The sequence below is a fragment of the Aspergillus campestris genome (genome assembly GCF_002847485.1).
Source record: "Aspergillus campestris IBT 28561 chromosome Unknown P168scaffold_8, whole genome shotgun sequence".
NCBI classification, from domain to species: domain Eukaryota; kingdom Fungi; phylum Ascomycota; class Eurotiomycetes; order Eurotiales; family Aspergillaceae; genus Aspergillus; species Aspergillus campestris.
Genome location: NW_020194343.1, coordinates 223,193 through 238,205, shown reverse-complemented (window position 1 = coordinate 238,205; position 15,013 = coordinate 223,193). Strand labels below are relative to the sequence as shown.

At 52.4% G+C, this 15,013-nt stretch overlaps 2 protein-coding genes across 2 annotated transcripts; one reads left to right on the top strand and one right to left on the bottom strand.

Annotated features, from left to right (window-relative positions):
* Positions 1 to 1,290: 1,290 nt before the first annotated feature.
* Positions 1,291 to 5,119, bottom strand: P168DRAFT_174773 (putative RNA binding protein Jsn1). The gene is made up of 3 exons (XM_024832912.1): positions 4,767 to 5,119; positions 1,394 to 4,694; positions 1,291 to 1,327 (listed from the first exon to the last, which is right to left on the bottom strand). Exons 1-3 carry the CDS (start codon positions 5,003 to 5,005, stop codon positions 1,325 to 1,327), a joined length of 3,543 nt encoding a protein of 1,180 aa, XP_024691558.1. The 5' UTR covers positions 5,006 to 5,119; the 3' UTR covers positions 1,291 to 1,324.
* Positions 5,120 to 7,743: 2,624 nt separating this feature from the next.
* Positions 7,744 to 10,556, top strand: P168DRAFT_291143 (putative signal transducer). The gene is made up of 2 exons (XM_024837352.1): positions 7,744 to 10,014; positions 10,074 to 10,556. Exons 1-2 carry the CDS (start codon positions 7,956 to 7,958, stop codon positions 10,469 to 10,471), a joined length of 2,457 nt encoding a protein of 818 aa, XP_024691557.1. The 5' UTR covers positions 7,744 to 7,955; the 3' UTR covers positions 10,472 to 10,556.
* Positions 10,557 to 15,013: the final 4,457 nt, after the last annotated feature.

The following is a 15,013-nucleotide window of genomic DNA, read 5'->3' as shown; positions in this document are numbered from 1 at the left end:
GAGACCCGCACTGGCAGTCATCATGCGCAGCAGCAGCAGCAGCAGCAGCGCGTCTCCTCTTCCGGGAATGCGCCACGGCTTGCTCATCTTCATCCGCCTGGACAGTATTCGTTACAGTTGGAATCCGCCGCTCCAAACACCACTCAGCACCCCCACCCTCACCCTCACCCAAACGCCCCCCCAACTCACGCATCGCGCGCTGCACAACCGGCGCAATAACCTCCCCATGATAGATTCTCTCCGCGGGAGGAATGCGCGATAGGACTCTGTTTCTGGCGGCGGGGGTTTTGGGTTCTGGTGTTGTGTATGGTTTGGTTAGGGGGTTGGTGGAGAGGAGGGTTTTGGGGGGTGGTCTTCTTGATAATTGTGGTTGTGGTTGTGTTTGTGGAGAGGGCTGTTGGGGATATTGTTGATGTTGATGTTGTAGTTGTTGAAATGAAAGCTCCTGCGCAAGCGCTATAGAAGTAGGAATATCGATTAGGAAAATCGTGTCTTGTTCGTTGTGGTAGAGGATGGCGGGGGAGGTGGATATTTCTTTAATCATCATCATCGTCATCATTCATTCATTGTTGTGTTGATTGTGTTTTTATATCGATATGTGTATCATATGTATAGATGTCGATTTGATATCAGATAAGAAGATGATTGAAGATGAAGATAGACCGGATGCGGACTTACTTTCCTCCTGTCTGTTTGTATAAATAGGTTGTTGATTGAGATTAGCATGATATTGTCTATAGGACTTGTCTTTATTTACAGGTAGAGTACTATTCTGGAGTTCCTTTCGCTCGCCATTTGGGTCATTTGAATACTACACTATATCTATGGTATACTACGGAGTACCGTTCGACATGGACCATTGACTCTAATACTGCTAACCATACATACATGCAATCCATACTCATACTCATACTCATTTATACTCATCAGAACCTTCAATAAAAGACTCTCATACCCATCCATCTACTCATCCAAAAAATAATGATAATGAATAAATGAATAAATAAGGAACCCCTTTTGACGACACCCCCATGCATTTCAAGAATAAAACATATAAAAAACCGGATCACTTTTCTTTTCGCTTCCTATCGCTTTCCGCGCTCTCTCTCACCCCCATTTTCTTTCCAAGACGATCCAGCGTCGTTCTAGGCGTTAATAAGGCTCGTTTCGTGCATATAAACTTTGAAAAAACCATCCTACTTTCTCCCTGTACCCTCCCGGACAAGTTGAATGGGGCACATATCGAAATCGAATGACAGACAGAAAACTTTATACAGAAAATGGAAGTCAAATTCGAATTAAAGAAAAAAATTGGTTTCGTGCGTCACTTCATCGCTGGGCAGATATTAGCGGGATATTCCGATTGTCATGCAGTCGAAAAGGGAGAACTTACTCGTCCGCGACGTCCCCCAGCGGACTGTCCTTGGGTCGGCTGGGTTTGCGAATAGAACGGAGGGTACTGATACATCTGGGATGCGCCCATCACAGGACTGAACTGCTGCGGTGCGTAGGGCGGTTGGTTGAGCACGGGGCCCGGGTTCATCGGGGCCGGAGGAGCCTGGCTCGGGATTGACCGGAGGTTCTCGGGCGATCCGCCGGGATAGCCGTAGCCGGGATTGGTCAGAGGTGGGTAGAGACCGGAAGGCGAGACGCCGCGGCCTTGCGCAGCGACGTAGGCCTGATACTGCTGGGCCTGCTGGGGATTGAAAGACATCAAGGGATCTTGGCTGAAGCCAGCCCCGCCGATGCCGTTCAGCGAGTTTAGAGTGCCCGAGGCACCAAGTCCGTTCAAGCCGTTGACAGCGTACGGATCATACGGCGAGGCGGCGGGTGGCTCGGACCCCACGCCGCGAACGCCGTCCAGATTCGGAGGGAGCATGCCCGGGACGAATTGCCCGTTGTATTGCCGCTCCACGGCCGGCTGGGTGGGGAACCCGGAGTTTCCCTGCCGGGCGTTGGCGCGGTGGGAGTGCTTCTCCGAGTTGGACGCGTGGGCTCCGTGATCCCGTCCGTGATGGTTATCCCGACCACTACTCCGGGAAGACAGCCCCACTTCGTCCATCAGGCGCTTGTAGCCCTGGCTGGGGGTGGCCTTCAACTTGGTGAGGACCTTGGACACGTTCTTGACCACCTCGGCACGCATGGATTCGTCGAAGAAGGGCGTGGTCAGAACCTTGAAGATGAGGGTGGCCCCCGACGTCTGGTCGCTGAGGATCTTCTCCAGGACTTCATCGCCGGGGCTGAAGAACAGCGCCTTCAGGACGATCTCCCGAGCCTCGGGCTCGTTCCGCTGGTTGATGACCTTGAGCACGGTCAAGTAGGCGACCTTGTGGGTGCACAGCGGAACCAGGTGAGGGACCAGTCGCGGCGCAAGAACGGTCCGACGGCGGGGGAAGATGCACGTGTCCAGGAACCAAGTCAGCAGCAGAGCGCCGTTGGCGTTAGTGGCGAGCTGCACGCTGTGGAGAGCGATCGCGGCGGCGAGCATGCGCTGCTGGTCCTTGGTCGCGTAGTGGCTTTCCAAACAGGCTCGCATGGCCCGGGCGCCGAATCGTCCCTGGGCCACCTCCCACATGCGGCTGAGCATGGTCTCAAAGATGAAATCGTTGAACCCAGCGCCGAAGCGAAGGCAGCATTGCAGCACGTAATTTCCGTACTGGTCGAGGAAGAGGGGAACGGTGTACGGGCGAAGAGCATCGACCACCAGCTGCTTTTGGGCCGGCGTCTGGGCGACATCGATGATTTTCTGAGCGGCCCAGGTGCCGTTCTTGTGGACGCCGATTTCCGCCATGTGCGGGGCGATCTGCATTAGCATCTGCTCCTTGGTCGACTCCGAGCAATACTCGAAGAGCTTCTGGACGACCGTGTTGCCGAGGTAATCTGAGGCAAGCTCCGCGATCTCCGGGAGCATGTCGATGGCAATCTCCTCGATCTCCTGCGGCGGGCACGTTCCGTTGTCGATCCGCTTGCGAATGTCACGGAGGCGGGGGGCATCGAAGATCCGCGTCTGGCTGGGCTCCGGGACGGGGGGGATCTCGTCCTCAAAGGCCCGGAAGGCAATGGCCCCTTGGATGCTGGCGGTGATGTTCAGCGCATCCTCCTCGGTCGCTCCGAACTCCTTGACGATCTGCACCATCTCCGGCTGGAGGTCGGGGAGGGCAGGAATCTCCGGCACACCGGCCCCGCCCTCGGAACGTTCGACACTGTCGCCCTTGACGTGGGAATCGGGGGTCGGAGAAGACTGGAGACCATTGGCCCCGGGCGTGCCAGACGCAGAGGTACCGGGGACCTTGGCATATCCGATGCGGACGGGGCCCGCACCGGGGAAGATCTCCTTGCCGTTCAGCAGTGATTTGGCCTGGACGGCACTCTCCAAGCGCTCGAAGTTGACAAAGCCGCAGTTTTTGTGCGTCAGCACACGGGTGGATTCGATCTTGCCATACATGCTGAAGATCGCCTCCAAGGAGGTCACGGTCGTGGAGACAGGAATGCTGCCGATCCACAAAGCGCGGGTTGGGCCGTCCTGGTTGCTGTCGTCGATCATCTCGCCGGCCGACCGCATGCCCATGTTGGGCGCACCGCCTCCCAGCTGCAGCAACTGCACCGCCTCGGACAGTTCATCGTACTCGCCGTGCTCGGCGATGTTCAGATCGGCCGCGCTGAAGCTATTTTCGAGGCGCGAAGGGGTGGCGAGATAGTTCCGGATCGACGAGCGCTGAGGAGGAGCCTCCAGAATCCCCGCCGTCCGGGCACGAGGGCGATTGATCGACGGATGGTTGGTGAACGCTTGGACGGCGAGATTGTGCTGGTGGATCTGGGCCTGGGTCGCAGCCAACTGGGCCGCAGTAGCCGCCGCGGACGGCGTGACGGAGCCGGAGGGGATCTGCGAGTAGCGGTTCTCATACTCCAAATCCTCGTCATCCGCGTATTTCTCTTTGGCATTGACGGAGTAGGACCGGATCCGGTTGTTATTCTTCATCATGGCCAGCTCAGCCAACAATGGTGGCAGGGAAGAAGACGGCTGCTGCTGCTGCTGCTGCTGCTGCTGCTGTTGAAGAAGGACGTCCATCGGGGGTCGCACGAGGCCCTGTCCGTGCTGAGGGGGCTCCGCAAGACCCAAGTAATCCAGCGTTTTCACATCGGTATCGGTCAGACCGTCTCGCGAGAAGGACGACTGGCTCGGGGAGGCGGGACCCTCGGAAGACCGGATACTCGTGAGGGTGGTCGCTCGCTCGCGGCCGGTGGACCAGTTGGTCGAAAACAGGGAGTGACCAAAGGGGCTGGAAGATCCCAGGAAGTTGGACCTCTGGGGCATCGAACCGGCACGCAGACGCGACAGAGAGCCGGACCCGTTGCCGCCCGCCGCGGGTCCGGGCTTGACACCGGCATCGAGCACACCGGAAGGGCGGAAGGGGCTCGTCGACGGCGTGGGTCGGGAGGATTGAGAGAGGAAGGGCTGCTGCAGATTCGCCTCACTGAGGGAATTCACGGGCGAAAATCTCGAGGGGACCGTACCGGCCCTCGCCCTCCGACCAGAGCTACCCACCGGCCCGCTCGATGTCGGGACCAGATCTGGGAATCCTTCCTGACTCGGGGATTCGGGGATATTTTCACGCAGGGGGGTGGAGTGGCCACTAGTCGGGGGACCCCAGATGCTCGGAGCGACACCTTCCTCTGCTTGGATCTCTCGAGCTCTGCCAGTGAAAAGTCGGTCAGTCGACTATCGAGGATCATAATGAAAATAGAAAAGTGGAGGGAAGACCTACCGTTTCGAAAACAAGCGAGCTCCGATATCACCGTGCGAAGGGGATCCAGCCCCGATTCTCGCGCTTCCAATTGAACCGGCGGCGCCATTCAGGCTGTTGGCGGATCCGAACGGCGACTTGACGGCGGAGGCCGACAGATCACTGGGCGAGCTGCGCCCCGTGGAGGTCCCGGACATGGGCTGGGTCGTGGGAATATAGTTGAGGCTCATATGGCCCTCGGGTCGAGACACAGGTAACATTACAGATTATATCCTTCCACCTCAGGTGGGTGGGCACGTATTTTCTAGAGAAACTGGTTCGGAACGCGGAAGTCTAGCTTCGGGGTTGTGGTGGGTCAAAAACAGGCAGATGTCGGCTTAATCGGCAATTTGCCCCGAGACAACCATGTGTTGACAAAACAAAATTCTCTCGAATTTGGAGGTCGGGTGTGAGGAAGCGCCCACAGAAGGCCCCCAGATGACAGGCAAATGAGTGACCGATGGCGATGGAGGACCGACAGGAATCGTTTTGTGCGTCGAGGCCAGGAGATGAAACGCTCGTTGGCGGGGTCAAGCGGTGGGTGTCAGGTAAAACCAATACGTAAGCTGGGACAGCGATCGAGAATTGTCGGGGGTATGACGATCGTAGGGACTGCCGTCCGTTGAGGCATAAACGGTACTCAATACCGAGGAGGATGGATTCGGGCTCGTGTGCAAATCCAACCAGGTCCGCGACAGGATTAAGCAATCAAAAACTAAGATTAATCACTCGACCACCCGAGTCGGCTCGCAAGTAGACAGTCCTTGTCAAATCCAGCCAGAAAAAAAAAACGACGTGACGATAAAACGATCGAATATCGTGGGACTAAGGTGGCTGGAAAGAACCGAATTTGCGCGAGCTCCGGGGGGAGATAGAAGGCAAAAAGAGTATCTCTAATTGGATCAAAGCGAATTATTCGAACAGATGAAAAGAAGAAGATGCGATAAGTAAAAGAAGAGGGGAAGAAGGGGGGAATGCAAAGTAGAAAAATCAGGGAAAGAAAAGGATAAGGAAAAAAAGGAAAAAGAATATAAATAGTATAAGGGAGGATGAAAGAAGAACAAGGAGGATGGGGGAGAGAAGAGAGAGAGAGAGAGAGAGAGAGAGAGAGACAGACAGAGGAAGAGAGAGGAAGAGAGAGGAAGAGGAAGAGAGGAAGAGAGGAAGAGGACTTAGTCAGTATGAGAGCCTGAGGACCTGTTTATTCCCGGACCCGACAAAGGTTGCACGTCATATCTGGTTGGTGGGTGGGTTTACTAGTGGTTCTCTGTACTGGGATTACACCGACTATATTCTATGTTCATGCAGATACTCGCACTGCCATGGACAGAAGCAGATGATGATAGTGAGAATGATGGTTATGGTATGCTTATGTTGATATGACTGCCTTAGTTTCTCCCTCCACCATCATTCTGACTTGCAGACAGGTCATCCTATGTCGCTGATACCGCCCATGGTATATCTGACGAGTCGGTAATAAACTGTACGGAAGTGGATAGCCAGGGACATCGGCATACACTTACTGTCCAGCTGAATATATAGGTACCTATTACTGTTAGATCCATCCATATTATTCAGACATGATGATCGGACAATTTCATAAACTAACTAATCGGTGGGTATAGTGGTTTTTCTCCGACACGATCCATCCGAATCAGACCCTGTTCGGGATCAGGAGATCAACGACCATAGTAAGCTGCATCATGGAAATGTACAGTTCTGCCTGAGGTTGCAAACACACAATCAAAGGACCTTTCTCTCCAGCCAGGTGGAGCTAGAGTTTCAATCCTATCAACCCAATTCCTAAACACGCTATCTACCCTACCATATAGGATCAAATGGATACTACTCCGTACCTAGTTTCCAAAACGAATGCCGAGTTGGCCAAATCAGGGTCCTACCCGCTTCATATGCGGGTGAGCAAGAGTATAACTAATGGATGATCTGGCCTGAGGAGCACCTAGCCTGTACAGCTGAGATGAAACACGGAGGGATCGAGGATCCACGGGGACCCGTTCAGCCCAAGGACCGTCGGAGGCCTCTAGTTCTAGTTCGCAGAACCGGGAATGATTGGCACCTTTGAAACGTCTCGAACACTAACTAGACCCCGCATTCCAGCGGACCGTCCGGTGCTTGACACGGCCTTGGACTGTGGACGATGGGGCGCATGCTCTCTGGCTTATACAACGGGGACGCAGAATGTAACTATCCAGGTTTCGTTGGAATAAGCTGATGGATATTGGATAGTATTGCTCACCGCATGCGTCTGTCTCCAAGCATGGCACAGCATGGCTTGGGATATCGACGCGGCCTCGTTGGAAAGACATCGGAATTCCCATTGGATGATGGTGTGAGATCGTCCGGTAAGAACCATGTTGGACCCCTTTTCGGATATATTATCGCGATGGCCACAGACGCGAGGGATTGGGCGCTCTTTGTCGCCATCCTGGCAAGGGTTCATCTCCCCGTCTGCAGTGCCGACCCCTGCCACTCTATGGCGGTTTCATGCATCCCACCATCTTGTCTACTGTTCAAAGAGAGTTTACTAAATTGTCGAACATGTCGGAGGGAAAGGCACTGGGCTGCTATGGGTAGTAGCAGTATCCGTAGTCCAGCGTCATTTCAGGTACCGCGATAATGTGTATGCTTGTACCTGACCCAATATTTACTGGGACCTGGACCTGGACTTGGAGGTCGCGAAGTCGATGCCCCACGACTACATAGATTCTTTGTCCTCGAAGTTAAAAATGCATATATACAAGCAACCAAGTGGAATAAAGAATAATTGCCCCGTAGCAAACCGAAAGTACACATGATTGATGCCTCAGGCCAGTAACTGAGCAGACCGCCTAGCCATTTGCCGTCAATCTCCACACCGCCTTGGTGGCTTTCACTTTTGGCCACAGCGTTCTGTCCCTCGGTTTGCTCCGAAGCCTGTCATCATTCCCCGTCTTGAATGCCTCACTCGATGTGTATATAATGCCATCTTCATCGACCGTCTTCTTCAAAGTTTGATTTTGAACACAACAAGCAGCCACGGGATTGAGTTGTGTACCACCTTTCTACTACTTAACCCCCCAGGTCGAACGGGTGTCACTCCCCCGGTACCCCCTCGAACATCGATTGGTTCTTCGCGTTCTACGAGTTTATACCGCGTCACAATCATAAACCATGGCAGATGATCCGACAGATCAGTCGTCCTCGGCGGAGGATGCGGAGCCGGTGGAATCGCTCATCAAGGGCCGCTCGAGGCGCAGCACGGCCGGTCGTCACATGTCCGCCCTTCTCAACGCCGAAGCAGACGACGACCTGGCCCTTCTGTTCGAAGAAGTGGACGATGATCAAGAGTTCGACGAGATAGAGGCGGGAGGCGGCGAGGAGGACGATATGGCCCTCGATTCCTCTTCCGACGATGACGATCAGGGACCGAATGCCCGGCCGGACGACGACGAGGGCGAGCGACAAATTGAAAAGGAGGAGAAAGCTGAGAAGAAGAAGCGACGCGCCCAGGAGGACCTCCGTTTCAAAATTGCCCGGAAGAAGGTCAAGATCGATCCCACCGCCGTACCCACAGCAGCGCCGCCCCCCAGGCCCAAGAAGAAGTCGGAACGAATCTCGTGGATCCCGACGCCTGACGAAGGGCCTACCCGATCGTCTTCCCGCCGGCAGACAATGCACAATAAGGAACTGACGCACGCGCGACTCAAGGACAGCGAGGAGAAGCGGGTTCGACTGATAGCCACCATGGAGGAAGCCGCCAAGCGGAAGGCCCATCTCAAGCCCAAGGAGATGACCCAAGCTGAGCGTCTCGCCGAGGCGGAACGCGTCGAGAGGCTTAACAGCAAGAGTCTCAACCTATGGGAGGAGATGGAGAAGCGAAAGGCGGAGGAGCGAAAGGCCAAAATCGAGGCGCTACAAAATCGGCGCCTCCAAGGTCCGGTCATGTCCTACTGGAGTGGCCTTGCTACTTGGTCTGATGGTCGCTTGACGCGTCTTGGCAAAGTCGATATTACACCGAAGCCTGAAAAGGAAGAGCCTGCGCGGAAGAAGAGCAAGAAGTCGGAAAAGGAGGACAAGAGTGTGCCAGGGCAACCGGGTATTGAGGGGACTGGACCAGGCCCGTCGCAGACTGCCCCTTCGGCTTCTGAGAATCCTACTGTCTCAACGCCGGCGGAGGGAGACTCGACAAAGCAGGGCCAAGAGGCTTCCCAGACCCAACAGCCAAGTGAGGCGCAAGATGCTCCAAAAGAATCGGGGGTTTCAGCAGGGGCAAACACCGGTCCCACTGTTGACGGCTCTGCAGGATCTGAAAAGCTTGTAGAGGTTGGTACCACCACGGGATCTCCACAGGCTTCTAAAAGCACCCCTAATGATGCACCCAACGGAGATGTGCAAAATCCTAAGTCGCCAAAACCCGAGGATGCTATCATGACGGAAGCCCCGCAGCCTGAGGCTGTCCCTACCGATGCGTCAAAAACGGACGGTGTCCAAGAGGCACACTCACCCAAGCCCTCGGATACCCCTGCAGAACCTGCCCATGAATCAACGCCGAAACCCAAGGATGCTTCAACGGAACCAGCCCAACCTGCCGGGTCTGATGCTACTGCTCTAAAGGAAGGCTCAGTACAGAATCTAGATTCACACAAGTCCGAGAAAGAGGGAGAAAATATTACAGACAGAATGGACATTGATGAAGAGCATAAGAACGAACCAGCGGTCACAGTCGACAACGAGAAACCGGACACGCAAGAGACGCCAAAAGAACCCGCATCGGAGAAAGAGCCTGTTGCGAATGCGGAATCACAGCCAAAACCTACTCCTGAGGGAGACAAGACTGACGACGCGACGAAAGACGCAGTTCCTGCACCTGCAGCCCCTACTACTGAAGCCCCTGCTCCTACAGCTCCCGCTGCACCTCGCAACGCAGAAACTCCTACAGAGCCCGAAAAGCTTTCTCCTGGAGCTGCCCCAGACGGCACTCCAGCGCAGTCCGTTCCTCCAGGAACCACGCCAGCACCAACTGAAGGCGACAAATCTCCAGGAACAGTTACAGATCCGCCAACTGCGGCAGCCGAAGAGGCACCACCACAACCTCAAATCCCCGCTCCCCCCGCAGTCGTTGAACAAGCCGGCCGGTGCCTAACCGTGCTGGAAGACTTCGACGAGAAGACCGCGCAGAGCCGCGAATTCAGCATCTACTTCAACGCGAAGAAACCTCCCCGGCTTACAAGTATGCCTCCTCCTTCCAAATCCCATATTGAAAAGAAACAAATTAACACAACGAAACAGAAATCTCATCCTCCCTCTGCGTGATCACATCACTCCCCTCACGCTATCGACACAAGGAGACCTCCCTCCCGTTCTCCAACTCCTACGCGTATCGCGAGATCCACAACACCGTCGACCAGAAGTACCAATGGAGTCCTATGCTCGGATGCTACGTAGGCCCTGTCGGGGTGGCTGCAAAGGGAGTGCCCGCGCGGTTTCTAGGTGGTCCTAAGGAAGAGCCTAAGGAGGGCGAGACGGAGACGGGGGAGGGCGAGTCTGCAGGGAAGGAGTCTACAGGAAAGGAGGGTGACAAGAAGGAGGGTGACACGAAGAGCGCTGGCGGTGCGCCTGCGTCGACACCCGTGGTTGCTGGTGCTGCCGGGGCTTCTAATGGTGATCCAATGGTGGTGGACAAATAGGAAAAGCCTGTGCAGGGCTGTTGAAGTCCACGGTGTTAAGTGTACTATAGTTTATGTTTATGATACCCAATGCATTCTACCTCGCCTAATATACCTCAATATTACCTCAACATTAACCATCTACACTATACGCAATATCACCCCTCCTCATCAGCAATTAGCATTTCCTACTAACTACCCACCGACCTAGGTACCTATGTACTTAAGCTTTCCGTCTTCCACCCCCTCCCTCCCTACTAACCTGACCTATAAGTACCTGGATTTACCTGCCTATCAAACGACATATCTTACCTCGTCTCACCATAACAACAAATACTAATAAAAATGGATAAATCCACGAGAGTCAAAAGTTGAGACTGTTTCATGTCCGTCCGATCCGATCCGATCCCTGTTATAATATATACACACATATGTATATATTTTCGGGAATCCAGGGGTGAAGGACACCCGTCGGGTTCCGTTTGGTTTGATGGGGAATAAGCTTTTATTATTATCAACATTACCATCTTTTACTTGTTTATTCACTTAACCCCCCCGCCAGCCTTGTTGGTTCTTATATTCTTTCTTCTTTTATCCTTCGGCTGTTTTGGGAGATAATCGCTTACTATACTTGATAGCGACCAGCCTAGGTAATAGATATGGATCAGGAGAGTTATAATATAGTATAGTACGGAGTAGATATCTTGTTTAACAGGTATACCTATAATAGTCCACCATCGAATTGATCTATGTCTCGAGGTAGTAGATAGCCCTAACTCACACAACCACAGAGAATATAACTATCATATTGAGCTATAATATACCGCTACGCAAGGATTGCAAAAGTAAAAGCTTAACCCTAGCAAATACGGCACTCCGTTTCTCCGGATCTCGGCCGAGGTTAAAGCAAGGATGTATGTAGTATGTATGTATAGAGTAAGAGGGGCGTGAAGAAAAAAAGTGACGCAAAGACCACCACTCAGCTACAAAAGATGCCTAGCCACTTCCAACCCCTGTGGGTACCCTTTCATGCACTATTCTAAATTGCGACAGAATGCTGTCATGTTGCGGTGTGGCGCGGGGATCGTGGGCAGGTTCCGGGAGTTACGTAGGCAGTTAATTTGTTTAGAGGGGCGTCGAGTGGGGCTTGCTTGGGCTTTCTACTGTTCGAGCCTGGAAGGCTTCAATGTACTAATTTGTATGGGGTTCTGGTTGGGGACACGGCTCAGCTAGTACGACTGAAGCTCTGGGAAGGTATAGGAGTGCATTTCAGATAAGAGATTGGTTAGCTTAGGTACACGTCCTGCGTGGGCTTTTGTTCTTTATTGTAGAGGGATTGACTGTATTTGTGTTTGCTTGTTCATAAATGTACCATTGCTTGGTCTAGAGGATTCTGCGAGCAGAATGGAACTCAAAGATGGGAGTGCAGAAGACGAAGACTGGGACGTGTTTGAGATAGGTTGGAAGTCTATGGTGGGTTGGATGGCGGCGTGGGAAGTGAGAAATGGGGCCGGGGAGAGTGAGAGAGATGCAATCGGGAAACATGTCAGCTGACTTGCGGTGTTTTCGCACATTGATTGGTATTTTGATTCTTCACCATTCATATAATCTTGTAACTATTCGCAACATTTCCACAATCAAGACACTCATCAATATCATCAGTATTCTGACCTTTCATCAGTCCCCCTGCAGTACCTACACCCAAGCCCACGCAGCCACAAAATATATATTAAATTGAGCCATAACATGTCGCAATATAAATGGCATAAGAAGATACCCACAGAGCCCAGAAGTGTCTAAAAATCTCTCGTGGCCGAGTGGTATTCCTTGCCACATAATATAGCGCCATCTATGACCCGAAGCAGCTCAACCCTAGAAGTGAGTGTACTCCGCTTCTCCGGATCTTCAGCCGAGGTTACTAACCTTGTAAGTAAGTAGTATGCATGTATGTTTACAGTAGGAGGGGCGTGAAGAATGAATCATTGTTGTCATGTTGCGGTGTGGCGCGGGATTGTGGCCAGGTTCCGTGAGGGGGGTTTAAGAGGGGCGTTGAGGTGGGGCTTTCTTGGCTTGGTTCTAGGGTTTTGGAGAGTATGGAGATTTGGTTCTAGTTGGTTTCTAGTTTCTAGACTGAGATGATGGACCGAGATGATGATGGGGGCGGATTACTGTATGTGGTAGTTGGTGTATATAGTTGTATAGAGTAGTTGGTTGTTGATGATTCATTTGTTAGTAATTTCATTCACTATCAATGGGATGGTACAACCACATCATAATCTATCTCCAGTCAATCACAATCCGCACAGATCGACGCTGAAAGGGTCACTCAGGACGAGATTAATGACATCCGCGGTTGCCCACTTTTCCCCACCATCGACTCGTCGAGATGAAGCAGAGGAAGACCAACATCAGAAGACCCACAGTGGCCTTCTTGGTTTTGTCTGCACACGACCCTCTCTGAGTCTATGCACATGCACATGCACTGCACTCGTGCACTAGGCATTCTGCAAGGCTGGTATGGGATAGATTGCTTTTCAGGAGATAGGCGCCGTTGGCGCGACAGGGTTTTGGACATGGATTGTATCAAGATATGAATCTTCAGCTGTGTGCAGATAATGCAGTGAAAAACAAGGCAAATCTTGTTTTCCATCATTGTCAATTTCTTTTGTTCTGAAAATGCCGATCCTTGGGACGGGAAGTGGGAATCCAGAGTGGAATCTAGAGTGGAATCTGGTTGTCATAGTTGAATCCCGAACCATGATTTGTCCAGAGACTTTCCACACCTGTCGTTCAATGGATTCCATTATGTACTTACATACGTCTATCCTCATCATTGACTCCCCACAACGTTGTCCATCGACCCCTCTCGGGCTGTACCTAGCGCCCTTATTGGAGACCAACCCTGCGGACGATTGGATGTGTGGTTCAGGATTTCTGGGCAGGGTGGGGAGGCACACAATGATCGCTATTCCTGCGTTCCGTTCCTTTCTCTTGCCTTTATTCGTGAAAACGATGACCTCGGTCTGGGGACGGGATTCGGTCGGGTTGTCTCATGGTCTGGCCACCATTCGAGGGATTTATGGTGTCACGTATGGAGGTGTTGTGGGTGGTGGGTAGGGTGGCATCGTGATTGGATCTGGAGGGTTGATCAGACCGCACAGATCTCTTTTTTTTGTAGATATTAGGTACGATTTCCGCTGTAGCCACATGGATAATACAGCATTGATATATATTGGATATATTAGATATTCGATAGAAGATGATGGAAGATAGAGGTTCCAGACCAGTCAGGAAGAAATGTCACCCGAATGATTGTCTAGAGGGAGGCGAATCCGGAAGAAAATCATAGGGCAGCCCCGCATTCAACTCACCAGAGCGATCTAGATAAGCGTGGTTCGGTCGGTTAATATTATTTATTTTAATTTATTCTTTGTGAGGGATCAGAATGAAGAAAGATAGATAGATTATAGACTACTATCAATTCACATTGGTTGGCTTTGTCTGCCACAAAGCAGGAAAGCCAGTTCTATAAAAGAGACCATTTCACCCGATTGACTCCACATGAACCAGACAGAAACAGAGACAGACAGAGACAGACAGAGACAGACAGAGACAGACTCTAAATATAGAGGTGGTGAAGTAAGCAGATTGCGCGTTATCTGGATGCACCCTGCCTCAGGCCCAACCCGGGTCTAGACCGTCCTCAGGCCTGAAACGATGGCGTGACTCCATCTTTCTTTCCTCAACGCCAATCACGTCTTCATTCACCTTTCTCTTCCTAGGCACAGTCGACTTTCTCCATTGACGTGCTTGGTTCCGGTCAATCGGTGGATATCTCCTCGTTCTAGAATCCATCCCCTTCCTCAACCAGCAGTGGAAGTACATAACCACCCGTCCCTCCATCCCCTGGGGTTTGGTTCTATCCTTATACCGTTCATTTAATATACGCTGCCCCTCGTTCATATGAACTGATCTTCCCGGCACATCCTTCGTCATCGGTTCTCATCACTACCACACCCGTCCCTTGACATACCAGTTCACCAGAAGAGAAGGAGAGTAAAGAAGGAAAGAGGAAAAGAACAAAGAAAGAAAACGACCGAAAGGTACGTACTCAATTGAGTCAGGATTTCTGCTTATCTCCTTATCCTTCCGGATAACACCAGAAGATACCGGCTATTGCCTATCTCCCCCCCCCCCCCCCCCCCCGACTAGTCACCCTAATTCCTGGCGGAAATCTTGGACTAACGTACCACTGCAGATAATCCCACAAAGCTTATCGCCGCGGGTCCTCTCACCACTCCCCTCATATTGTCCTTTGCCTCTCCCGTCCAGCTGTTAAATCTCTCATTTCTGTACCCCACGGACATTCTTTCCTCGCTGCTCCACCACATACCGTTGGCTTTTAATTCTCCGACGGGGAAACTACCAAGCAATAGTTGGATCCATCACAAGGCATTTTCGACCGGTCTGAGACAATTCGATTCACACCCGGCCGCAAATCCCTCATATCGTGGGCTGCATCAGGGGAAGCGTCTGGGCTCCACCGCTCCCATCCACCGTGCC